Source organism: Manis javanica, chromosome 4, assembly GCF_040802235.1.
Source record: "Manis javanica isolate MJ-LG chromosome 4, MJ_LKY, whole genome shotgun sequence".
NCBI lineage: Eukaryota > Metazoa > Chordata > Mammalia > Pholidota > Manidae > Manis > Manis javanica.
Genome location: NC_133159.1, coordinates 142,457,432 through 142,484,750, shown reverse-complemented (window position 1 = coordinate 142,484,750; position 27,319 = coordinate 142,457,432). Strand labels below are relative to the sequence as shown.

Below are 27,319 nucleotides of genomic sequence, written 5' to 3'. Positions count from 1 at the left end.
GCATCCTACAGTATGGGAGAATATATTCAAAAAATGACAGATCTGATAAAGGGTTGACATTCAAAATATATAAAGAGCTCACACACCTCAACAAACAAAAAGCAAATAATCCAATTAAAAAATGGGCACAGGATCTGAACAGACACTTCTCCAAAGAAGAAATTCAGATGACCAACAGACATATGAAAAGACGCTCCACATTGCTAACCATCAGAGAAATGCAAATTAAAACCACAATGAGATATTACCTCACACCAGTAAGGATCACCACCATCCGAAAGACAAACAACAACAAATGTTGGCAAGGTTGTGGAGAAAGGGGAACCCTCCTACACTGCTGGTGGGAATGCAAATTAGTTCAACCCTTGTGGAAAGCAGTGTGGAGGTTCCTCAAAAAACTCAAAATAGAAATACCATTTGACCCAGGAATTCCACTCCTAGGAATTTACCCTAAGAATGCAGGAGCCCAGTTTGAAAAAGACATATGCACCCTGTGTTGATCACAATAGCCAAGAAATGGAAGCAACCTAAGTGTCCATCAGTAGATGAATGGATAAAGAAGTGGTACATATACACAATGGAATATTATTCAGCCATAAGAAGAAAACAAATCCTACCATTTGCAATAACATGGATGGAGTTAGAGGCTATTGTGCTCAGTGAAATAAGCCAGGTGGAAAAAAACAAGTATCAAATGATTTCACTCATCTGTGGAGTATAAGAACAAAGAAAAAAACTGAAGGAACAAAACAGCAGCAGAATCACAGAACCCAAGAATGAACTAACAGTTACTAAAGGGAAAGGGACTGGGGAGGATGGGTGGGAAAGGAGGGGTAAGGGGGGAAAAGGGACATTATTATTAGCAGCATAATGTAGGGGGGTGCATGGGGAGGGCTGTACAACACAGAGAAGACAAGTAGTGATTCTATAGGACTTTACTACGCCGACGGACAGAGACTGTAATGGGGTATGTGGGGGGGACTTGGTGATGAGGGGAGTCTAGTAAACATAATATTCCTCCTGTAATTGTATATTAATGATACAAATAAATAAATAAATAAATTCATTAATTTAAAAAAATGCATATGAGCAACTTTCTCCCACATAGCCATATATCACAGTGTTGGAAAGAACACTTGTCACATGTTTCTTCTCACAGCATACTTAAAGGACATATAGTCAATTTCCAATTTCCATCACTTAATTCAAGGTCCATTTTTCTTTATTTCTTCCAACATTTAATCAAGGGCAAGAGGCATATTTTTTACCATAAATATTCCCCTTGAACAAAGCAATGAATAGACTGGCATGGGGAGCAACCTCTGTTATCCCATAGCAATACCCTTTCCTCCCTTCCTGTAATTCACTTCATGCTTTGTGGTTATCCAAGCATACCTTTCCCAACCCACTTATGGCTCAAAAGTCACTTTTACCAAAAAAAAAAAAAAACAACAACAACTCTTTTCCCGGAGCATGTATCCTCAGTTAAAAAAAAAAAAGAGTCATTGATCACTTTTCATTACTGTACATATGTCAAGAACTGATTCATACTTTCAACATAAGTGTTTCTAACCAATTGTAGTAAAAATGTATCTTAGTTCACAAAGTCAAGAGTAAATGACTCAGACTTCATTGGCTGTCTACCAAGGTCATTTAATAAAGGAATTTTGCCAAACTGCATTCTTCCTTCTCTCTGAGCATGATGTCATCACCACCTTTGCAGCAAATTTTACAAACTTTTCTTCAATAGTGTGAGTCATACCTGTTTGTCCTATAAGAACTACATGCTAAATGATGCCACTGTGGTATAAATGAATAGTGGTTCAAAGGCTGGATGCCTGGGTTCAAATCCCAGTTCTGGCATGGACCACCTGTGTGACCTTTAGCAAGTTACTCAGCTCCTCAGTGGCTTTAATTCTCTTCCTAGTAAATGAAAATATTAGATACTCATTCACAGGATTCTTGCAAAGACCTAGATAATATATGCAAATACTGTGTGTCACTCAGTAAAAACTAGCTATTATATTACATTAGTTTTCTGCTTTTGTTTTTTATTACTTTGAGGGCAAAGTAATTGATTTAATATGAGAGATGATTATTTTGCTTTTAGTCTGAGAGATAAAACACTTGATTGGTTCCACAAAGAAGTCAGTGAACTTTGTTTGAAAGTGATGTGAAATTCCCTAATGGCTTCATGCCATTACTTGATAAGGTTTCACAATAAATAATACATCAGGGAATGGGGGCAAATAAATAACGAAGCAAATAAAATCCGATTTTCAGATAATGATTCTATTCACACTTTTTCTTTTGGCTCATTTACAAAATTATTATATTCAAGTCTATAGTAACCTTTGAGACTACTTATAATTAATAGTTATGTTATTCTCAGCTTCAGAATTTACTATTTTCCCTATGTTTATTCTTTAGTCAGTGACTTTTAATCCATTACAAGACCCTTCTTATGATTGGTGCTATAATACAGCCCAGCAAACTTTGCAAATAAATACAGAACATACAAATTGTATCAAATCTTAATGAGAACAAACCAGCCAGGGCAGTCCTTGTGAAACATGAACCACCTTTAAAAGAAAGATGGAATTTTTAAGGATGTAGTGATATGTCACTGAAATTAAATCAGTTAATATGATCAGACTTGTGTGTGCTATTCTGAAAGGTGTCTTTCCTAACCTCAACCATCTGCGGAAAGACATTCCTGAGTCACCTGGGAATAATGTACACTAACTACATGTCAAGTGATGCTAAGGTATTATTAATTTTATGTGGTATGATGATGGTATTTGAAAACCCTTATCTGTCCAGATTAGACTGGTTTATAAGGGATAAATGATAATGTATCTGGGATTTACTTTCAAAACACCAAACCAAACCAAACAAAACACACATATGTCATACATATAAGCATGATGTGAATCGAGATAAAATAAGAATTGCAAAATATTGGTAACTGTTGAAGTTGATGGATGGGAACATGGGGATTTTTTATCCTATTCTGTCTACTTTTGTGAATATTTTCAATTTTTCATGATAAAATATCCAAAAGGGAAGAGAAAATATTCCTTCTCTCAAGTTATACTAAGAAAATGAGTATATACTCAGCCCCAATTCAATAAATTCCAGAAGCTAGAAATAGTATGTGTAACATTCCATGATCATAATGCAGAAAAACTAAAATTTCTAACAAAATTAAAAAATGAAACAAAACACGCAACACAAAACATGGATAGCTTGGAAATAACTTGGAAAATATTTTTAAACAACTTTTTGGGAAGAAGGAAATCTAAACATAAAAAAATAATTAAATGATAATGTATTGGGGCCTTTATGTACAGCAAAAGTAGTTCTCAGAACAAATTCCACCGTTCATTATTAATAAATGTGAAAGAAAAAATAAGCATAAAACAGCTCTAGGAGCTGGAGAAAGATAATCTCTTGCTTGCTTCTGATCAAAAAGAAGGAATTCATGAAGATAAAGAGAAAGATTAGTAACTTAGACATAAGAAAATGGTAGAGTTAGTAAACATACCAGAGAGCTGGTTCTTTGAGAAAAAGTAGTGAAATATATCAAGTTGATAAAAAAGAGAATGAGCACAAATCAAATACACAAAATAAAAAATGAAAGAGGGAATGACCTAAAGATACAAAGGAAATGAAAAGAAACATTAAGATATGACTTTGTTCAGTTCAAGTCAATTAAATTTGAGAAAGTAGATGATTTCCTAGGAAAATGTAAAATTTTATAAACTGATCCTACAGAGGATATACAATAAGAACAGACCAATTATTACAAAGAACTAGAGAGAGTTGTTTCAAGGACTCCAAGTGCCACCTTTCAGATGTCTTCACAGGAGAACATGACCTGAAGAGATCAACGTCAGCGCTCTCTGGACTGCTCCAGAATACGGAGAAGGGAAAACGCCTATGTTATCTGGTGAGGCAAATATAATAGACACACTGCACCTATTAGTTGAACTCTCTGCATTGTTAGCTCAGAAGAGAAAAAAATTACACGACCATCTTGATAACTGCTAAGAAGTAATTTTATTTTGTCCAATGTCTATTCTTGATTTTATAAGCACTCTTAACACAACTGGAATAGAGGGATGCCTCCTTAACATGCTCAAATGTATCTATCTCAACCAGTACCATGTATAAATAGAAACCACTAGAAGCATGCCCATTAAATTCAGGAACATTTCAAGGATGCACAATATCACCACTCCAGGAAACTTCATTAAGGGGCTGTGCAGCGTTGGGCCCCCTCCCCATTATATGGCGGCAGCTCGAGGGCAGCGGCCCAGGAGAAGTGCTGCTAATCCTCAAGAACTGAAGGGAATTTTCCCATGAGCCATCTCAAAAGGACCCTGGATCTTACATGCCTTTTTATGTTTTCTAAACATTATACATTGTGTACTTGAATACTGCTTCTTTATTGATAAAACTGGGTATTTTTGTATAATATCCTCACAAAATCAGTTTAGCAGTAGAATACCAAATCATTATTATTCTGAATTAAAAAAGAAAAGACCACCAACTAATTTACAATTCCACATTTATGGAAACCACAGAAAATCAGAAACAGCACTCCCATATGATTTTAGCCCACATTTAGACTATTTTATTTCACTAGCCTGAGGTCTTTTTCTTCCTTCCTCAGCTTCACCATTACCTCCTTTTCTCTTTCACATCTTTTCCACAGTTTCTTCTCTACTCAACCCTTTGTTCTCCTCATGCTGCCTCAGAGATTGTTCCAACTTTGTTATTACTTAATAATCAAACCACTATCATCATCTAACCAGGAAGCTGCAAGACAAGCAAAAATAAAATTCTAGGAGCCAACTGACCCTAGGGCCCAATGAAAAAGAAAAGAGGAGACTGATATAAGGAAAAGATGGGATGTGAACTCAACAGTCCAAGCAGGTTTATTGCTAAACCTGAGAGGGCCCCCTCTGTTCTGGCCAGCAGAACAAAGGAAAAGGGGTCTCTAACAGGCCAAGAGGCTTTTTATGGCCAGGGTTTTTGGCGGGCTCTTTGAGGGGAGGGGTCAGGGGAAGGAGGGCTTGTGGCTTGCTGATGTGTCCTCTGGAGGATGCTTGTAGCCTAGGTAAGATGAAACCTAGGTCTCTCTGAGATGGTGGGTGGCCTTATTCAAAAAGGAGGTACTCTTGTCTGGATTCTATCACAATGGGGCTTCTGTTATTTTGTATATAAATATGTCTCTGTAGTTTCACATAACTACAATAGAACATAATCAACTGACTTCAGGTTAAAGCTTGACTGTGGTCCCCACAGCTCATTGTATCATGGGTGCTATAAGCTACAAGCCAAATTTAGGACTGAAATAAAAACCAGAAAACTCATGGCATGTAGTGTGTAGTGGGGCAGGGGCTAGCATGGTTTAAATTTCCAAAGGATGGGTAGCTCTTGATGCTGTGGAATTCATGAGCTATACCTATTATTCCAGAGTAGTGACAAATTGCTTGGAGGAAAATGATTCGAGCTTTAAGATATTATTAAGAAAGAAGGCCTATGTTTAGTAGCCTTCAATATATGACATAGAAAGGCCTTGACCTCTTAATGACACCATGGCACATTGGAAAGGGTAATTCCATTCCTAAGGCTAGGATCAAAGCTGTGCCATCTGAAATGGTCCAAGATATGATGAGTGACTAATAAGATCTCTGTCTATAATCAACTATGGATGTCCTTTAAGAAGGGGCTAATTCCCCTAAATGAAGACTCAACCCACAAAAGTACTCAACTGTCTTATAGTGGGTCCAGACAGCCACTCTTCAAATTCATTACCCTATTCCAAACTTACTGTTAATGGCCACACAAAGATAAACTTCCCCAATTACTTTTCCACCTCCCTTTGAGAATCCATCTTCGGTCACCTATCACCTTTTATGACAATTTTGATGTTGCCCATGATTCCCTAGAATGAACATAAATCTAAAACTATACATGCACCAAAAAAATAAGGGAGTTTTGAGTGGTTCTATACCCCACTCCTCTTCTAAGACAGCAACATATTTTAAATTAAATGGATTCAGAATATTAAAAAATCACGACTCTTTGTAATGCATTTGGTATGATATTTTCATTAAAAACTGTTAATTATTAATTAACTGTTAAAACTATAGTCTTCTTTCAGGATTTCCCCAACCATGCAACAAATATATGTCTTATTTTCTGGGAATTAATGAATAAAAACATAGAGGATGAATGATAAGAAACCCAAAACCAGAAAGGTCCAGGTTGAAGAAGGAAAAAAAGCTAAGACAACAGAATTAACTTGGACAGGCTTGCCTTAAAATACACTTAATAACAATCATTATACACTTCAACTCAGCCCCATGTGTTTACTGCTGAGCTGACTTTACTTACCTCCCTGTACCTCCTTGCTGAAAGCTCTAATTCTAAAAACTTTAAATAGTTTCTTCAGTGCTGTATGGAAATACCACTTCTCATTCAAATGTGATGCAAAGCACACACACACAAACTCAAATGTATAGAGTATGGGGTAAGTGAAGTGGTTGTGTACTATGAAAGGAAGAGAAGAATGACCTTCAAAAAAATCTTTCAGGCTATATATCCTTTAGTGATGTAAAAATGTGTATACTCCATGGGGCCTTTTTATAAACTGCTTTTTTAAATATTCAGGCAAAACTTTCAGGTTTTCGGTCATTCAGAAAGGCTGTTTATGAGAATAAAAATGTTTAGTGCTTCAGTGAGTCAAACTTTTTCAAACATGAGTTGGTGGAAGCATAAACTGGTGCAGTCTTTCTGGAGTCCATTTGACAATGGGTACAGAAAAATTTTAAAGCGCGTATCTTTAAAAGCAAAAATTTTGTGTCTGAGAATTTATTATAAGAAAATACTCTTTATGTAACTGTACTCCTATTATGTTAATGTGTGTGTGCAATTTAATTAGTAGTTTAAAACCTATACATGCTGAAGTTACTCTACAAGAAGATATGTCAAAGAAAGAAATAATCAATCTTCCCATGTTTTTTTCTGCCTGCTATTTCTATAGCTTTTCTTCTTCCTTCCTAATTACAACCCCTAAACAGAATTCGTGCCTCATATCGAATTTACCGTGTATCACAATTCTTCCAAGTGGTTAAGATACCCCAAGACAAATGCTGGGCATAGAAGCCATAGGGCATAAATATGCAAAGAAGTAAAAAACTAACCTTTTCAAACAATAAGGCTTCTCTCTCACTTACCAACTTTACATTTCCCTGTATGGCCCCGGAAGATGACTGGTTAGCCAGAGACGGGTAAGATTCCTCAAGGGAGAAACAACCTAAGACAGGCACAGTCACAGGGGGGCCATCAGGTGAGAAATTGGGGATCAACAGAGGTGAGGCTTAGAACCTCTCCCCCCCTGTTCTGAGAGAAATCTGCTGCATCCGTGGATGTTTTATTGCCCTTGTCTATGGATTAACACATAGTCTACAGGCACACACCTGATCATCTACATTTGCTCTCTTACAACACTAAACTATGTTTTCTACCTTTATCTTGCATCTACCTACCATTTCAGCATTTCATTAAAAATAATAATAATAAAGAGAGAAATGTGGTATCCACATATAAATCAAGTATAAAAATCAAATGAATATTCATATTTGAACTGATTGTTTATAGTTCATAATGCATGATCAAAACCGAAAGTTTCTGTGAAGACTGCCCTTGTACTGTTCACCATGTAACTTATTCACTAGGTAAGAATTTGTTCTCCATGTAAGAACTTGTTCGTTATGCTTCAGAAGATTGGAGACTGACAAAAATTAGGCTTGGGGTGGATTAATGATTGTGCATTGAGCACTGACTCCCCTATACAGAATTTTATTGTTGTTAACAACCATTTGATCAATAAATAGGAGAGATGCCCTCACAAAAAAAAAAAAAAAAAGTACACACTTCCAATTGTAAAATAAATAAGTAACCGGGATATAATGTATAGCATAAGGAATATAGTCAAAATATTGCAACAACTTGGTATGGTGATAGCTGGTACCTAGAATTATCATGTATATAAATGTTGAATCACTGTGTTGTACACCTGAAACTAATGTAATACTGTGTGTCAACTACCCTTCAATAAAAAATAATTATCTAAAAAAAAAAAAAATTCTAGCCACCCAAAAAAAAAAAAAAAAAAAGAAAATACTCCAGGATGTTTACAAATACTTAACAGTAATAACAACAGCTAACATTTGTTGAACTCCATGGCAAGCAAGTAAGCAGAGATGTGCGCTGTAAGAGCAAACATTGCAAATACCTAAACATCCAGTAATAGACTGAGGAAACTGCAGTAAATCACATTAAGGACTAAATGAGCTATTATAAGTATGCAAATAAGTGTTTGCACATATGAAGATATAACAAAAAATTATTATACAACACTGGTATGACATAATTTAAATTTATATTTAATATTAAAAAGTTGTATTTTAAAAGTTAAAATTATATTTTTTCATTTTTCTACATGAGCTTGCATTGCTATGACTTATGTACTATAAAACCAATAAAAGTCTTTGAACTCTAAATGGTTATTTCTTAAAAGAAGATTATTCCTAGCAATTTCAAAAATTTCCTAAAATGTCAAGCATATGACCAAGTCTGTAAAGAGAAAGATGTACTAAACAGACTATCAGTAATTCTTGATACTGAGTACTTAATGGTTTACACAGTGACAGTGAGAAGCTACAAACTTTTTTATGAATCAGAAAGCAATGTATTCTTTACTTCTTTTGCAATCTTTGTGTTTATGCAGTTTATTTCTTTAAGAAAAACCAACTTTGGAGGTTCTGGTTTTAGTCAATATTATTGATTCCTTCTCTTCTAACTTGCCATTAAATATCTATTAAGGTACAGAAAAGGTATGTAAGTATACTGTAAGCAAAGCCACATTCTCATATATTAAAACTTACTGTAATATACTATAATAGACACAGTATGATATTGGCATAGTAATTGATATGGAATAAAATAGTGAGTCCCAAAAAAGGTTTAATGGCAAAGGAATAAAATAGTGAGTCCTGAAAAAGATTCAATAATAAAGGGGAATTTAATATTAGCCAAAGGTGGAATTTTAATTTAGTCGAAAAAAGAGGAATTTTTAAATAAATGGAATTAGAACAGCTGGTTATTCACCTGGAAAAAAACTGACTCGAACCTGTATATCAAACCGCATATAAAACTGTCTCTCTTCCTAATTTCAAACTATATTACAAAGCTACAGCAATCAAAACAGGATAGTATTGGCACAAAAACAGATACAAAGACCAAAGGAACAGAATATAGAGTCCAGAAATAAACCCACACTTAAATGGTCAATCAACATATGTAAAGGAGGCAAGACTATATATATGTACCATTTATAGTCTCTTCAATAAACTGGACAACTACATGCAAAAGAATAAAACTGGATCACTGTCTTATACCATATGCAAAAATAAACTCAAAATGGATTAAAGACCTATATATAAGACCTAAAGCCATAAAACTCCTATAAGAAAACATGGGCAGTAAATTCTCGGACATCAGCATTAGCAATTTTTTTTCTGGATCTGTCTCCTTAAGCAAGAGAAACAAAAGCAAAATAAATAAGTGGGACTACCTCAAACCAAAAAGTTTCTGCATGTCAAAGGAAACAAAAACAAAACAAAAAGGCAACCTACTGCATGGGAGAATATATTTGCAAATGATACATCTGACAAGGGCCTAATGCCCATGATATATAAAGAACTCAAACAACTCAACACAAAGAAAACCCAAGCAAACCAATTAAAAATGGGCAAAGTACTTGAATGGATATTCAAGAAGAGATATGGATGGCCAGCAGGTACATGAAAAGATGCTCAACATCAGTCAACATTAGGAAAATGCAAATCAAAACCACAATGGGATATTATCTCATACCATTCAGAATGAGACAAGAAATAACAAGTGTTGACAAGGATGTGGAGAAAAGGGAACCCTCCTGCCTACTTGGTGGGGTTGCAAACTGATACAGCCACTATGGAAAGCAGTATGGAAGTTCCCAAAAAAACTAAAAATAGAAATACTATATGACCCCAAATTCCACTTCTGGGAATTTAGTGAAGAAAACAAAATCATTAATTTGAAAATGTATATGCACCCCTATGATTATCATGGCATTATTGACAATAGCCAAAATATGGAAGCAACCTAAGTTATCTATGGATAGATGAATGGGTAAAGAAGATGCAGTATATATATATAATGGAATATTACTCAGCCATAAAAAACAATGAAACCTTGCCATTTGTGACAACATGAATGGACATAGAAGATATTATGATAAGTAAAATTAGTCAGATAAAGACAAATACCATATGATTACACATATATGTGGGACCTAAGAAATAAAACAAATAGACTCACAGGCTCAGAGAACAGAATGGTGGTTGCCATAGGTGAGGGAGTGGGGAATGGGGAAAATAAGTGAAGGGGGAAAAATATTAGTGAAAATGTTCAATATCTTGATCTGGGCAATGGTTACATGAGTGTATACACATGCCAAATTCATCAAGTTGTACACTTACCATTTGTGTATTTTATTATATGACCTCAACACAAAAAATTATTTAATAAAAGAAAAAATAGCATCTCCTGATACTGCTCTCCTAACTTCCAAGTACATTACTGTAAGGACACAGAAAAAAATAAAAACACACACCACATGGAAAGTTAGGTGACTGATGTCCTATTCCCAGAGGCTGAGGGAAATTTCCACTTATTTTATGTCCTGTGGAGTTGGTTGAAAGAACATAATCAGTAGACCACATATATCATAGCCTAAAATGGTCTGCTTGAGAATTCAGAGGAAGACCCTTATTCCCCACCCCACTGCCTCATGGTTAGGAAACGGAAGATCTGTATCACAGAGAGGACGGGACAGCATTCTTCCGTAGTGGGATGGATGGTTCTGGAGGAAGCCATTCCTTGTCTTCTAGAATCTCTCTCTCAGGCAAAATTATAATTTCTGACCAGGAAGAATGCAGTGGTGCTATAGAGAGGACTGAGAAAGGGGGAGCTGTGGTAGGGGTGTATATCTGGAATTGTAACTGTTTATGCACAAGCTAGGCCATGGGGCTGTGAGGGGGAAGGGTGGCCCTATCTTTGGCTAGCAGAGATGTATGAGACTAAAGTTTGTGGGATGCTGACAATTGTGGTTGTCAACAAACTTCTACTGCGGATTTAAGAGGATTTTACCGGCCACCAAGTGAACAGTCAGTACAGGGCAGGGTGACTACACAGTTTATTATCCATACTGAGACACTTTGGAGAGTGAAGGGTACTGCTGATATTGACAACAGATAACATGACTGTCCCAATCAAAATAAGAGGCAGGGTTACTGTGGCTCATGGTCAAAGCCTGGGCCTCAATCTCCTGGGGAGATAGAAAGAAGAGAAACGAAGTACCAGATCTTCAACAAGGCACCGCTACCAAGTACTGAAGATCAAAAGAAAGGATTTGAATATACAGAAGAACAGATGCATGACCAAAATTTACTACGGCAGACAGAAAACAGATCCAACTTGCAAATTTACAAGCAGTCTGGGGAAAGAAAACAGAACTGAGTAAAGGCAATATAAAAAACAATAGGGGGAAATGGGTTTAGAATGAGACAATTTGGTATTTCACTCCACAGACTTTACTAAGTTCTAGGCAAAATAAATGAAAGAGACCAACACTTAAAATATCTCACCAATGAAAGGGAAGAGAAACCTTCATTATTTGCAGGTGATAATCATTTCTCCAGAAAAACTAACAGAATCACAAATATGAATTAAGAAAAGGTTCGTGCTGGATACATATGGAACATAAACCAGTGTTACTTCTCTGTACCAACAATGCCATACAGAAAATATTTATAGCAGTAACAAAACCAATCATATCTAGGAATTAACCATGGATTCATAAGGCTGCTCTAAGTATAAAGGTCGAAGAACTGATTAAAATAAGCCTATTCCAATAATAATAATAATAATAATAATAATAATAATAATAATAATAATAATAATGGAGAAATGTGGGATTCACAGATAAATCAAGTATAAAAATCAAACAAATAATCATAATTGACCTGATTGTTTATAGTTCAGGATGCATGATCAAAACCGAAAGTTTTTGTGATGACTGCCCTTGCGCTGTTCACCATGTAAGAACTTATTCACTATGTAAGAACTTGTTCACCATGTAAAAACTTGTTCGTTATGCTTCAGAAGATTGGAGACTGTTGAGAATTAGGCATAGGGTTGATTAATGATTGTGCATTGAGTCCCCTATACAAAATTTTATTGTTGTTAACAACCATATGATCAATAAATATGAGAGATGCCCTCTCAAAAAAAAAAAAAAGCCTATTCCATATTCTTAAGATGACTTAATATTGTAGAAATGTTAATCCTTTCAAATTATATTCAAATTCAAAGCAATCCAATTAAATTTATTATTGAATTTATGAACACAATAAGCACACATTAAAATTTTATATTGCAGAATAAACGTCTATATACAGGTTGACCAAGGAGGTCTACATACAGGTTGATACAGGAGAATAGAGAAGATGACTTATCCTAGCATGTAAGACACAGTACCACTAAGACACACTACAGTGAAAATAAGTGGCATCAGTGCAAAAATGGACAAATATAAAAACTTGGAGATATGTTTTTTATATATATATGTGATAGTACATGATAAAAATGGTATCATAAATCAATGGGTAAAAGGAGAGATTGCTTAGTAATGGTCTTGAGATAACTGACTCACCATATATAAGAAAATGAAACTGGATTCTTATATAAAATCACATACACAGGTGGATTCTAAATGGATTAAAGACCCAATGCGAAGGGTAAAACTAGAGCTGACCCTTGAGCAATGTGGAGGTTAGGGGTGCTGAACCCCTGCATAGTTGAAAGTATGCTTATAAATTTTGATTCCCCCAAATTTAACTATTAATAAGTAGACTGGGAGACTTACCAATAACATCAACAGTTGATTAACACATATTTTCTATCTTACATGTACTATATACTGTATTCTTACAATAAAGTAAGCTAGAGATAGGAAAATGTTTTCTCAAATTGTCACAAATTTCCCCAACATTTTCCAACATACTTACTGAAAAAAAATGCCTGCAAGTGGACCAGTGCATTCAAACTGTGTTGTGTAAGGGTCAACTGTATACATTAATAGGCAAAAACACAGAATAGTATCCTTGTGATCCAGAGACAAGGAAAGCCATCTTAAAATTCCAAACCACAATATATAAGGCAAAGAATTAAAGAATTTGATTATGTCAAAATTAAGGATTCTTTTCAACAAAACATATTAGGGGTGAAGTTATATTTATAATGTCTGAGTAAGTATGAGATTAATGTGTAAAATATTCAAGGAATAACTGCTAATCAACAAAAAAATAATACCAATTCTAGTAGAAAAATGAACAAAGGATATGAACTGGCAGTTTGCAGTGAAACTCAAAAAGTGGACAAGCATTTAATAAGATGCTTAGATTCAAGGTTAATCAGACAAATACAAAGTACAACAACAAGACACCATTATACCTATTAGTCTGGCAAAATTTAGGTAGCTGGATGATACCAGTAAGGATGCAGGCGACACAGTGACATGGCTGAAGAGTTGTTGCGGAGAGGAACTTTGCAAGACTTAACACAATCAGGTCTACATATACCTAGGACCCAACAACTTTTCTCCTGATATATATCCCAAGGACATTCTTATAAGGCACATGATTTTTAAAAATATACATTATAATTTTTTACATTCAAGTACTGCATATGGAGGGTATGGAAATAGTATGGAGGATAAAGGGGAAACATGGGTGAATGCAATGAGAAAAGGCCCCGCACAGAGTAACGATGACAGGGACCATGATCCAACGGGCGTCATTCAGCCAACACCTCAGTCAAGGGTTGGCAGCGGGTAATGATGGGGCAGGGAGGTGGTTTCAAACATGTTGGCAAAACTTTCAAATTACAAGATAAAATTGCTGGACCCCAAACGTTGGAGTGCCCCAAGCTCCTAGCAGGTCCTCTTCTATGTACATCCTCTCCACATCATCTCATCTATTCCATACATTTTGTTTTTTAATTCATGAATTTATAATCCTAGCCCAGCCTTTAGTTCTGACTTCAGACTCATAAATCTTTCAGTCTTTCCTTTATTTTATGTAGCTTAGCTGAGGGAAAATAAACTCAGTTATCTACAAGAGAAAAAGTAAGCTGCTTCAGATGTCTTTCCAACTGTAAGTACCTGAAGACAAAATGTCTTGAGTTTTGAGGATAAAATAATTTTGAACTCAGGCAGCCAAATAGATTTTCCATGTGTGAAGGCAACAGAAAACATCCTAGGATATGTGCAGATACAAAGAACACATGATCACGCTTGAATCAAAGAAAACGTTCAACTAATTTTTAAGAACACAAAAGCAAGATGTTATCCTTATGTGTGAAATATAAAATTACCTTTTGTAGAAAGAGGACAATCCTCACAAGCATCTGGGAGCGAAGTTCTTCCAAGGTAAACAATGTTCGGGGTGTTCGAACGAAAATTTTGGTCTTCCCATAAGCTACATCATCCTGAAAACCGCAACGTTCTATCAGTTTCTTGACAGCCTCTTTGTCTGAAGGAAGGTCATGGTTGGGCCAAGTGAATTCAGAGATCATTTTGTATCTGGGTGAAAAAAGAACAGGGCTCAGATTAATAGACAAAAACCATAGGGTCTCAATAGATTTCAAGATTTCTCAATAAAATTCAAGATGCTTCATAGACAGAAATAAAACCAAATTTCTTGGCAAACTAGGAATAAAAGTGAATTTCATTAATCTGATAAAAGATGCAGAAAACCCTTCTAAAAGATACAATACTTCATGATACAAACTCTTACTAAACTAGGAATAGATGGGTACTTCCTTCATTTAATAAAGGTTATTTACCAAAAACTTACAGCAAATATCATTAGTAAAGGGGCACCCTTGGAAGCATTCTTCATACAAACAGAAACAAGGATGCTTCTATCATGCATTTTCTAGCCAGCACAGTGAGACAAATAAATAAATTGGTAAATGATTGGGCAAGGAATAAAACTAAATTACTTATCAACAATATGACTTGCTTCAAAGGAAATCAAGATTTTCATATAAACTATTTATCATTAAAAGAAAACTAAGCAGTGTTCTGCATATACGATCAACACACAAAAATCCCCTGCATTTCTACATACAAGGAGCCAATAGTTCTTACCATGCTGGTTTCTCATAAGGCAGTTTCCTGTACCCCAGCATCTTGATTTGAGCAAGCAAGATGAAAGTCAGAGTCACAGTCTTTTGTAGCCTCATCTCAAAAGAAACATCCCATCTCTTTCGCCAATTTTGATTTTACTAGAAGGAAATCACTAAGGCCATCCCACAATCAAGGGAGGAGGGTTACACCTTGTATAATGCATGACTACCAGGTGGTGGGGATCACTGTGACCATCTTACAAGGCTGACCTACCACAGTGCCGTCCATTTTTTCCTTTGTGCAAAGTTGTTTAATATATGTAGTTAAATTTAACAAGTTTTTCATATATTGCATCTGAATTTTAAGCCATAGTGAGAAAGGCTCTCCTCAGGTTATAGAGTAATTCAATCATATATTCTTTTAGTACTCATGTTTTCATTTTTTATATGTAGATCTCTGATCCATTTGGAGTTTATTTTGGTATACGGTGTAAGGTATGAATCCAATTTTATCTTCTGACAAATGGTTACCCAAGTTGTTCCAACACTATTTACTAAAAAGTCCATCTTTCTCCCTATGATTTAATATGCCATTTTTATCATATACTAAGTTTTCCTACGTACTTCAGTTTATTTCTGGACTTCCTGGTCTGTTTCATTGCTCTGTCCATCTGTGCATCAGTACCACATGGTTTTAATTATAGAGATTATATTTCACTATCTGGTGGACTCTCTTCTTTCTTTCTTTCTTTAAAGGTTTTTCTAGCTATTCCTGCACGTTTAATTTTCTACATGACCTTTAGAATCAATCTGCATAGTTCCAGGGGAAAACAACCACCAAACAAATAAATCCTTGTTGGTGTTTTTATTAGATTCCTACATTAAATTCATAAAGTTTATCTATGATATTGTATTGCTCTATACAACATCAAGGGATGTCTTTCCACTGTTCAAGTCTACTTTTGTCCCTTTTGGGAGTCTAAATTTTCCTCAGAGGGCTTTACACATTTCTTGTTACTGTAATAGATAACTAAGTGGCATCTGATCCCTTCTTCTTAGTCCCTGTGATAGCAGGCTATCCCTGGTGTCCTTCTGTCTCTCTGGGTATTTCTTCTTCATCTCATTTTCTGGTTATTGTTTCTCCATTACTGGACCCCAAATGTTGGAGTGCCCCAGGGCTCCTAGCAGGCCCTCTTCTATGTACATCCTCCCCACATCATATCATCTATCCCATCCATTTTGTTTTTCAATTCATGAATTTATAATCCCTAGCCCAGCCTTCAGACTCATAAATCTTTCTGTCTTTCCCATCTGTTCAGTGTCTGCAGTTAGTAAAGCCATAATCCTGAGAATTGTATTTGATCCTTTCTCTATCATTCCTTCTAATCCATCATCAAATCCTATTAGCTCTACCTCCAAAAGTGTACTTAAAATTTGACCATTTTCATTTTTACTGCCACAATCCTAATCCAAGCCACCATCAAGCTTACTACAATAGACTCCTGAATTGTTTTCCATTTCCTCTCCAATCCATTCTGCATACTCAGTTGCCAGAGGTGTTTTCTAAAAAGCTTTACATCGTTTTTGTCTTTTACTGCTTCCTTCCTTTACCAGTGTTCTCCAATTGCTATTCTTCAATCTTTTTTGGGTTCTGTCATGGAGTCGTGTCTTTCTTGCTTTAGAACCTTTGCATATGCTGTTCCCACTGTTCACGATACTTTTTAATCTATTCCTTGGAAGGCTGGCTCCTTCTCATTCTAGATCTTCCTTCATCAATCATCAACTCCCACCCAATTATTCCTCTCTATACATTTAAAAGCCTATTCATTTGCCAGATAGGGGCAGAGACAGAAACCAAATGAAACAGTTTTAATGTCAAGAGAAAGGTAATGTCACATGAAAAGAGGAAACAAAATCAGAAACCTAAATTCATTACAAATTCGGGCCATAATACAAGTAGTCATGGTGTGTTTGAAGTTTTAGGCATATTGCAGAAACTGTAAGCAACCTCAGTGCCACACTGCTGAGCTACAAAATCAGGGAAAAGGCATTTCCTTTTTTCTAAGTGGTAAAGGGCCCAGCCCTAGTTCTTGAGCAAACTAGTACCCTGAACTTGTAAATTAAAAAAGCTGAACTCATCTGTTTCCTGACAAGTAGTTTTACCTCCCTGGAAGACTATCAAAAAAAGAAGAATTTGAAATTCTTCTTGAGGTGGCAAAAAGATGGCTGAGCAGGATGGCAAGGCAAAAATGTACACACCGAGGAAGCAATTACAACAAACACAACTAACCCCGAAAACAGCCTGAAGACTGCAGAACAGACTGTCTACACCTGATGAAGAGAGGACCCCATCGAGAAGGGTAAAGGACCCAAACCCTTCCCCACACCAGCCCACAAGCAGGAGGGAGAGGAATTGAGTAGGGAGGGGATACACATTCAGGAATCTGGCACACCTGGCCCTGGAGATCTGCTCCCGGAATACGAGTCCACATTGCACTGGGCTTCAGTGATGAACGGGGTTGGACACCAGGTAGAGTTGGGGCACTCTGGAGGGCTGAGGTTCCTGTCATTTGTGGAAAACAGGCATGCTCTGTTGGTTCCATTGAGACCCAACACAGAGGCAACAGTTTGTAAGATTTACCAGCAGTAGGAAGTGAGCCAGAGGGGCAGGCGGGGTCGGAGGGAGCTCGCTCTGGAGGAGAAAGGGCAGGCAGACGACCCAGTTGGTTAGGCGCTTGTGGGAGCCAGCTCCAAATGCTCCATCTTCCTCCCTGGAGGCTCAACTCCAGGAAGGCACTTTCCTGCATCCCCACCCCACCTGGCCCGCTCAGTCCAGCTGGTCTGACGCTGACTGGCTGTGAAAGGCGGATAATACTTTCTTGGCTTTCCCAGTCATCCCTCAGCCCAACTGGTCAGAGGCTTGTGGGAGGCAGCTCTGAAAGGCTCAGCCACACAGTGGCGCTCCCCTGTGAGCCTGCCCTGCTCAGCACACATGGCCCAGCAGCAGTCCAATTTTGCAGACTGGCAGGCAGAGGGCAGATTGCACTTTGCTGGTTCTCCTAGCCCTCCCTCAGCTCAACTGGCCAGAGGCTTTCAGGAGCCAGCTTTAAGCTCTCCACCTGCCCCATTGGCTCAACCCCAGCACCCCATAGCGTGCCTGCCTGCCCAGCACGCTTGGCCCAGCAGTGGTCTGCCATTGCTGACTGGCAGGCAGAGGATGGCCCACACATAATGAATCTAGGAAGAAGCACCTCACATCACAGAGAGGCTAGCTGTCGGGATCAGACATTGTTAGCAGACAAGTAGAAAGGTGGGCCATGCCCAAGCCCACCAACAGCAACTGCAGCTCAGCCACAAAAGAGAACCAGGCACTGGTGAGCAGTGAGTCTTGAGCTTCTGGACACCACAGACACCCACTGCATAAAGCCATTATTTTTAAGACTTGAAGGCATACCTGATCTTCAAAGGAAGAAACATAGAGACCCAGATAAAATGAGAAGGAAGACAAATATGTCTAAACAAAAGAACAAGGTAAAAAAGTGAAAAAAGGGCTAAAGGAAATGAAGATTAGCAATCCTCTTGATAAAGAATTCAAAGTAACAGTCATAAAGATACTCACTGAACTGGGGAAAAGAACTGATGATCTCAGGATTTCAACAGAGAGAGAAAATATGAAAAAGGTCACTCAGAGCTGAGGAATACAATAACTGAAATAAAAAACACAGCAGAGGGAATGGACAGCAGACTGCTGGGATCAGAGGAAAGAATCAATGTGATGCAAAATAGAGAACAGGAAAGTAACCAAGCTGAGGAAGAGAGAGAAAAAAGAATTTCTAAAAATGAGATGATGCTAAGAGAGCTGTATGACAACTCCAAATGAAACAATATTCACAAAATAGGCATCCCAGAAGGAGAGAGAGACAAAGGAGTAGAAAGTCTTTTTGAAGAAAAAATAGCCAAAAACTTCCCCAATATGGGGAAAGAAATAGACATCCAGGTCCTGGAAGTGCAGAGAGCCCTTAAGAAGATGAATTTTAGGAAGACAACACCAAGACATATCATGAATAAAAAGGCAAAGATTAAAGATAAGGGGAGAATTTTAAAAGCAAAAAGAAAGAGACAAGACAGTTAACTTTAAAGGAAATGCCATAAGGCTATCAGCACATTTCTCAGCAGAAACTGTACAGGTCAGAAAGGAGTGGAATGAAATATTTAATGTATTGAAAGGGAAGAACCTACAACCAAGAATTCTCTACTAAGCCAGGTTATCATTCAGAATTGAAGGAGAGATTAAAGTTTCTCAGATATATGAAGGGTAAAAGAATTCACCCCCATTAAGTGTGTATTAAATGGACTTCTTTAGATGGAAATATTAAGTCTAAATGTTTTTCATCCGTGAAAATCAACCTGCAGTAAAGGTAGTAGACCAATTATTTACAAAGCAAGTATGAAGTTAAAAATATAAAAGTGGCAAAATGAACTATATACAATATTGTCAAGGGATACCTAAAGATGTAGATTATGACATCTTATACATAAAGTGTGGAGGAGGAAAAAGAATAAAAAAGTAGTAGTTTTAGAATGTGTTTGAAACTGAGTGACCATCAATGTAATATGAACTTGCATATTTAGGAAACTATCCATGAACCTTATGATAACCACAAGCCTAAAGCCTATAATAGACACACAGATTTAAAAACAAAAAAGACAGAAATCCAAGCATAACAATAAAGAAAACCATCAAGTAACAAGAGAAATGTAAAGGAGAAGGAGAAAGAACAGAGAACAACAAAAACAGCCAGAAAATGATTAATAAAATGGAAAATAAGTACATAGCTATCAGTAATTGCCTTAAATGTAAATGGACTACACGCACCAATGGAAAGACAGAGTGGCAGAATGGATAAAGAAACAAGACCTATCTATATGCTGCCTACAAGAGACTCATTTCAGACCTAAACACATATATAGACTGAAAGTGAAGGGATGGAAAAAGATATTTCATGCAAATAAAAGGGAGAAAAAGACAGGAGTAACAGTACTTATATCAGACAAAATAGACTTCAAAATAAAGGAAGTAAAAAGAGACAAAGAAGGACATTACATAATGATAAAGGGGTCAGTACATCAAGAGGATATAACAAGCAAGAGGATACTTATGCATCTAGCATGGGAGCATCTAAATACATAAAACAAATACTAACAGACCTAAAGGGAGAAACAGATAGCAACTTAGTCATATTAGGGATTTTAACACCCCACTTACATCAGTGACTAGATCATAGAGACAGAAAATAAGTAAGTAAACACAGGCACTGAACAACACATTAGGTGAGATGGACTTAACAGATATATACACAACATTCTACCCCAAAACAGTGGGATACCATTTTTTAAAGTGCACATGCAATGTTCTCCAGAATAGATTACATGATTAGGACACAAAAAGAACTTCAATAAATTCAAAAAGACTGAAATTCTATCAAACAATGTTTTTAGGCCACAATGGTATGAAACTAGAAATCAATTATATGAAGAAAACCAAAAAAAACCCCACAAACACACGGAGGCTAAACAAAATGCTTCTAAATAATCAATGGATCAATGAACAAATCAAAGAGAAAAATCAAATAACACATGGAGGGAAATGAAAACTGAAACACAATGGGGATGCAGCAAATATGTGGGATGCAGCAAAAGTGGTTCTAAGATGGAAGTACATAGCAATACAGGCCTACCTCAAGAAACAAGAACAATCTCAATCTAAACTAAAGGAACTAGAAAGAGAAGAACAAACAAAGCCCAAAGTTAGTAGAAGGAGGGACATAATAAAGATCAGCACAGAAATAAATAGAGAATAAGAAAACCATAGAAAAAAAAAAAGAATGATTTCAGAGTTGGGATTTCGAGAAAATGAACAAAATAGACAAAAGCATCCAGCAAGACTTATCAAGACAAATAAACAAATCAGAAGTGAAAAAGTAGAAGTTACAACTGACACCACAGAAATTTAAAGAACTATAAGACAATTCTATGAAAAATTATATGCCAACAAATTGGACAACCTGGAAGAAATGGACAACTTCCTAGAAACATATAATTTTCCATGACTGACACAGGAAGAAATAGAATATCTGAACAGACAGATTACCAGTAATGGAACTGATTTTTATTTTGGTATCATTAATCAACAACTACATGAGCAACATTATGGTTACTAGACTCCCCCCATCACCAAGTCCCCCCCACATACGCCATTACAGTCACTGTCCATTACCATAGTAAGATGCTATAGAATCACTATTTGTCTTCTCTGTGTTGTACAGCCCTCCCGGTGCACCCCCTATATTATGTATGCTAATCATAATGCCCCATTTTCCCCTTATCCCTCCCTTCCCACCCATCCTCCCCAGTCCCTTTCCCTTTGGTAACTGTTAGTCCATTTTTGGGTTCTGTGAGTCTGCTGCTGTTTTGTTCCTTCAGTTTCCTCTTTGTTCTTATACTCCACAGATGAGTGAAACCATTTGGTACTTGTCTTTCTCCACTTGGCTTATTTCACTGAGCATAATATCCTCTAGCTCCATCCATGTTGTTGCAAATGGTAGGATTTGTTTTCTTCTTATGGCTGAGTAATATTCCATTGTGTCTATGTACCACATCTTCTTTATCCATTCATCGACTGATGGACACTTACATTGCTTCCATTTCTTGGCTATTGTAAATAGTGCTGCAATAAACATAGGGGTGCATATGTCTTTTTCAAACTGGGCTCCTGAATTCTTAGGGTAAATTCCTAGGAGTGGAATTTCTGGGTCAAATGGTATTTCTATTTTGAGGTTTTTGAGGAACCTCCAAACTGCTTTCCACAATGGTTGAACTAATTTACATTCCCACCAGCAGTGTAGGAAGAGTTCCCCTTTCTCCATATCCTCACCGACATTTGTTGTTGTTTGTCTTTTGGATGGTGGTCATCATAACTGGTGTGAGGTGATATCTCATTGTGGTTTTATTTTGCATTTCCCTGATGATTAGTGATGTGGAGCGTCTTCTCATGTGCCTGTTGGCCATCTGAAGTTCTTCTTTGGAGAAGTGTCTGTTCAGATCCTTTGCCCATGTTTTAATTGGATTATTTGCTTTTTGTTTGTTGAGGTGTGTGAGCTCTTTATATATTTTGGATGTCAACCCTTCATGGGGTAAGTCATTTATGAATATATTCTCCCATGCTGTAGGATGCCTTTTTGTTCTATCGATGGTGTCCCTTGCTGTATAGAAGCTTTTCAGCTTGAGATAGTACCATTTGTTCATTTTTGCTTTTGTTTGCCTTGCCTGGGGGTGATATGTTCATGAAGAAGTTGCTCATGTTTATGTCCAAGAGATTTTTGCCTATGTTTTCTTTCTAAGAGTTTGATGGTTTCATGACTTACATTCATGTCTTTGATCTATTTTGAATTTACTTTTGTGTATGGGGTTAGACAATGATCCAGTTTCATTCTCTTACATGTAGCTGTCCAGTATTGCCAACACCAGCTGTTGAAGAGTCTGTCATTTCCCCCTTGTATATCCATGGCTCCTTTATTGTATATTAATTGACCATCTATATTTGGGTTAATATCTGGAGTCTCTATTCTGTTCCACTGGTCTGTGGCTCTGTTCTTGTGCGAGTACCAAATTGTCTTGTTTACTGTAACTTTGTAGTAGAGCTTGAAGTTGGGGAGCGAGATCCCCCGTGCTTTACACAATCCTGAGAAGGCTCAGGATTGCTTTGGCTATTTGGGGTCTTTTGTGGTTCCATATGAATTTTAGAATGATTTGTTCCAGTTCACTGAAGAATACTGTTGGTATTTTGATAGGGATTTCATTGAATCTGTAGATTGCTTTAGGCAGGATGGTCATTTTGACAACATTAATTCTTCCTAGCCAAAAGCATGGGATGTAATTCCATTTGTTAGTGTCCTCCTTAATTTCTGTTAAGAGTGTCTTGTAGTTTTCAGGGAATAGGTCTTTCACTTCCTTAATTAGGTTTATTCCTAGGTATTTTATTCTTTTTGATGCAATTGTGAATGAAATTGTTTTCCTGATTTCTCTTTCTGGTAGTTCATCGTTAGTGTATAGGAAAGCAACAGATTTCTGTATATTAATTTGATATCCTGCAACTTGCTGAATTCAGATATTTGTTTGAGTAGTTTTGCAGTGGAGTCTTTAGGGTTTTTTCTGTACAATATCATGTCATCTGCAAATAGTGACAGTTTTACTTCTTCTTTACCAATCTGGATTCCCTGTATTTCTTTGTTTTGTCTAATTGCCGTGGCTAGGACCTCCAGTACTATGTTGAATAAAAGTGGGGAGAGTTGACATCCCTGTGTTGTTCCCCATCTTAGGTGAAAAGCTTTCAGCTTCTTGCTGTTAAGTATGATGTTGGCTGTGGGTTTGTCATATATGGCCTTTATTATGTTGAGGTATTTGCCCTGTATACCCATTTTGTTGAGAGTTTTATCATGAATGGATGTTGAATTTTGTCAAATGCTTTTTCAGCATCTATGGAGATGATCATGTGGTTTTTGTCCTTTTTGTTGATGTGGTGGATGATGCTGATGGATTTTCGAATGTTGTACCATCCTTGCATCCCTGAGATGAATCCCAGTTGATCATGGTGTAGGATCCTCTTGATGTATTTTTGAATTTGGTTTGCTAATATTTTGTTGAGTATTTTTGCATCTATGTTCATCAGGGTTATTGGTCTGTAATTTTCTTTTTTTGTGGAGTCATTGCCTTGTTTGGTATTAGAGTGATGCTGGCTTCATAGAATGAGTTTGGAAGTATTCCCTCCTCTTCTATTTTTTGGAAAACTTTAAGGAGACTGGGTTCTATATCTTGTCTATATGTCTGATAAATTCAGCAGTAAATCCATCTGAATCAGGGGTTTTGTTCTTGGGTAGTTTTTGGATTACCGATTCAATTTCATTGCTGGTAATTGATCTGTTTAGATTTGCTGTTTTTTCCTTGGTCAGTCTTGGAAGGTTGTATTTTTCTAGGAAGTTGTCCATTTCTTCTAGGTTATCCAGCTTGTTAGCATATAGATTTTCATAGTATTCTCTAATAATTGTTTGTATTTCTGTGGGGTGCGTTGTAATTTTTTCTTTCTCATTTCTGATTCTGTTTATGTGCGTAGATTCTCTTTTTCTGTTAATAACTGTGGCTAGGGGGTTATCTATTTTGTTTATTATCTCGAACCAACCAGTTCTTGGTTTCACTAATTTTTTTCTATTGTCTTATTCTTCTCAATTGTATTTATTTCTTCTCTGATCTTTATTATGTCCCTCCTTCTGCTGACTTTGGGCCTCATTTGTTTTTCTTTTTCCAGTTTCAATAATTGTGACTTTATTCATTTGGGATTGTTCTTCCTTCTTTAAATAGGTCTGTATTGCATAATGCTTTCCTATTAGAACTGCCTTTGCTGTGTCCCACAGAAGTTGGGGCTTTGTGCTCTTGTCATCTGTTTCCATATACTGCTTGATTTCTGTTTTAATTTGGTTATTGATCCATTGATTATTTAGGACCATGTTGTTAAACCTCCATGTGTTTGTGGGCCTTTTTGTTTTCTTTGTACAATTTATTTCTAGTTTTAAACCTCTGGGATCTGAGAAGTTGGCTGGTAGAATTTCAATCTTTTTGAATTTACTGAGGCTCTTTTTGTGGCCTAGTATGTGGTCTATTCTGGAAAATGTTCCATGTGCACTTGAGAAAAATGTGTATCCTGCTGCTTTTGGGTGTAGAGTTCTGTAGATGTCTGTTAGGTCCATCTGTTCTAGTGTGTTGTTGAGTGCCTCTGTGTCCTTATTTATTTTCTGTCTGGTGGATCTGTCCTTTGGAGTGAGTGGTGTGTTGCAGTCTCCTAAAGTGAAGCACTGCATTCTATTTCCTCCTTTAATTCTGTTAGTATTTGTTTCACATATGTTGGTGCTCCTGTATTGGGTGCATAGATATTTATAATGGTTATATCCTCTTGTTGGACTGACCCCTTTATCATCATGTAATGTCCTTCTTTATCTCATTACTTTCTTTGAAGTCTATTTTGTCTGATACAAGTACTGCAACACCTGCTTTTTTCTCCCTATTGTTTGCATGAAATATCTTTTTCCATCCCTTCACTTCTAGTCTGTGTATGTCTTTGGGTTTGAGGTGAGTCTCTTGTAAGCAGCATATAGATGGGTCTTGCTTTTTTTGTCCATTCTATTACTCTGTGTCTTTTGATTGGTGCATTCAGTCCATTTACATTTAGGGTGATTATCGATAGATATGTATCTATTGCCATTGCAGGCTTTGGATTTTTGGTTACCAAAGGTTCAAGGGTAGCTTCTTTACTGTCTATCCATCTAACTTTAACTGACTTAGTATGCTATTATAAACACAGTCTCATGTTTCTTTTTTTCTCTCCCTTCTTCCTCCTCCACTCTTTATATGTGAGGTATTGTACTCAGTACTCTTTTGTGTTTCCTTTGACTGCTTTTGTGGATAGTTGATTTTATTTTTTGCCTTTAGTTAGTATTTGGTTGGTCTGCTTTCTTTGCAGATTTTATTTTCTCTGGTGTCCTCTGTTTGGCCTTAGGAGTACTTCCATCTAGATTAATCCCTTTAAAATACACTGTAGAGGTGGTTTGTGGGAGGCAGATTCCCTCAACTTTTGCTTATCTGGAAATTGTTTAATCCCGCCTTCAAATTTAAATGATAATCTTGCTGGATACAGTATTCTTGGTTGAAGGCCCTTCTATTTCATTGCATTAAATATATCATGCCATTCTCTTCTGGCCTGTAAGGTTTCTATTGAGAAATCTGATCATAGCCTGATGGGTTTTCCTTTGTAGGTGATCTTTTTACTCTTTCTGGCTGCCTTTAATACCCTGTCCTTGTCTTTGATCTTTGCCATTTTAATTATTATATGTTTTGGTGTTGTCCTCCTTTAGTCCCTTGTGTTAGGAGATCTGTGGGTTTCCATGGTCTGAGTGACTATTTCCTTCCCCAGTTTGGGGAAGTTTTCAGCATTTATTTCTTCAAAGATATTTTCTATCCCACTTTCTCTCTCTTCTTCTGGTACCCCTACAATGCAAATATTGTTCCGTTTGGGTTGATCACACAGTTCTCTTAATATTCTTTAATTCCTAGAGACCATTTTATCTCTCTCTGCCTCAGCTTCTCTGTATTCCTGTTCTGTGATTAACAGTCTCTTGCACCTCATCCAGTCTGCTCTTAAGCCCTTCTATTGATTCTTTCATTTCTATTATCTCCTTCCAGACTTCATCCCTTAGCTCTTGCATATTTTTTTGCAGGTCCATCAGCAGGGTTACAACTTTTATTTTGAATTCTTTTACAGGAAGATTGGTTATATCTATCTTGCCAGGCCCTCTCTCTGGGGTTGAGTGATTTTTAACTGGACCAGATTCTTCTGCCTTTTCATGGTGATAGAAATGGTTGCCAACAGGTGGCGCATGTGTCAGCTGGGAGAACAAAGTACCTTCCTGCTTGCAGATCACTCTGCCCTTCTCCGCTGCCTGTGCTGGTTACCTGCACACAGGGAGCAGTCTCTGGGTTAATCCCCTGAGCTGCTGTGGGTGGGGCAGCCCTCGGGATATCCTAGGGCACTGTAGGGGGTCGCAGACATGCCAGGTGTCTTCTCCTGCAAGAACAGCACCCCTTCGTCCCCTCCAGACCTTGTGCCAGCTTCTTCTGCCTGTGCCGGGCAGCTGTATACTGGCGGCAGGCTCTGGGTCTGGCCTGGTTAGCTGTGCACTGGGAGAGGACCCTGTGTGGTTGCTGTGGGCAGGGCTGCTCCCCGGCTGGTCTGCAGCCATGGCGAGTCAGCTGGTTTGCTTGCAGTGCTGGCAGAGGGAATGAATGGCAGGCTGCTTATCACCATGAGGGGCTTAGGAGCTGCGTTGCCACCCAGGCAGTTAGGGTGCCTGCAGTTCCTCAAGATTCTCCGCCTGTTGGGATGAGCGCACTGGGACAGTTT

At 37.2% G+C, this 27,319-nt stretch overlaps 1 protein-coding gene across 6 annotated transcripts in view; it reads right to left on the bottom strand.

Annotated features, from left to right (window-relative positions):
* The window catches only part of MYO1D (myosin ID), a 343,691-nt gene that overhangs the window by 157,093 nt on the left and 159,279 nt on the right, over positions 1–27,319 (bottom strand). For all 6 annotated transcript variants that reach the window (XM_073235184.1, XM_073235185.1, XM_073235186.1 and 3 more), the window contains one exon: positions 14,557–14,764. In XM_073235184.1, the coding sequence (XP_073091285.1) occupies positions 14,557–14,764 (208 nt within the window). The remainder of the gene's footprint in view (positions 1–14,556; positions 14,765–27,319) is intronic.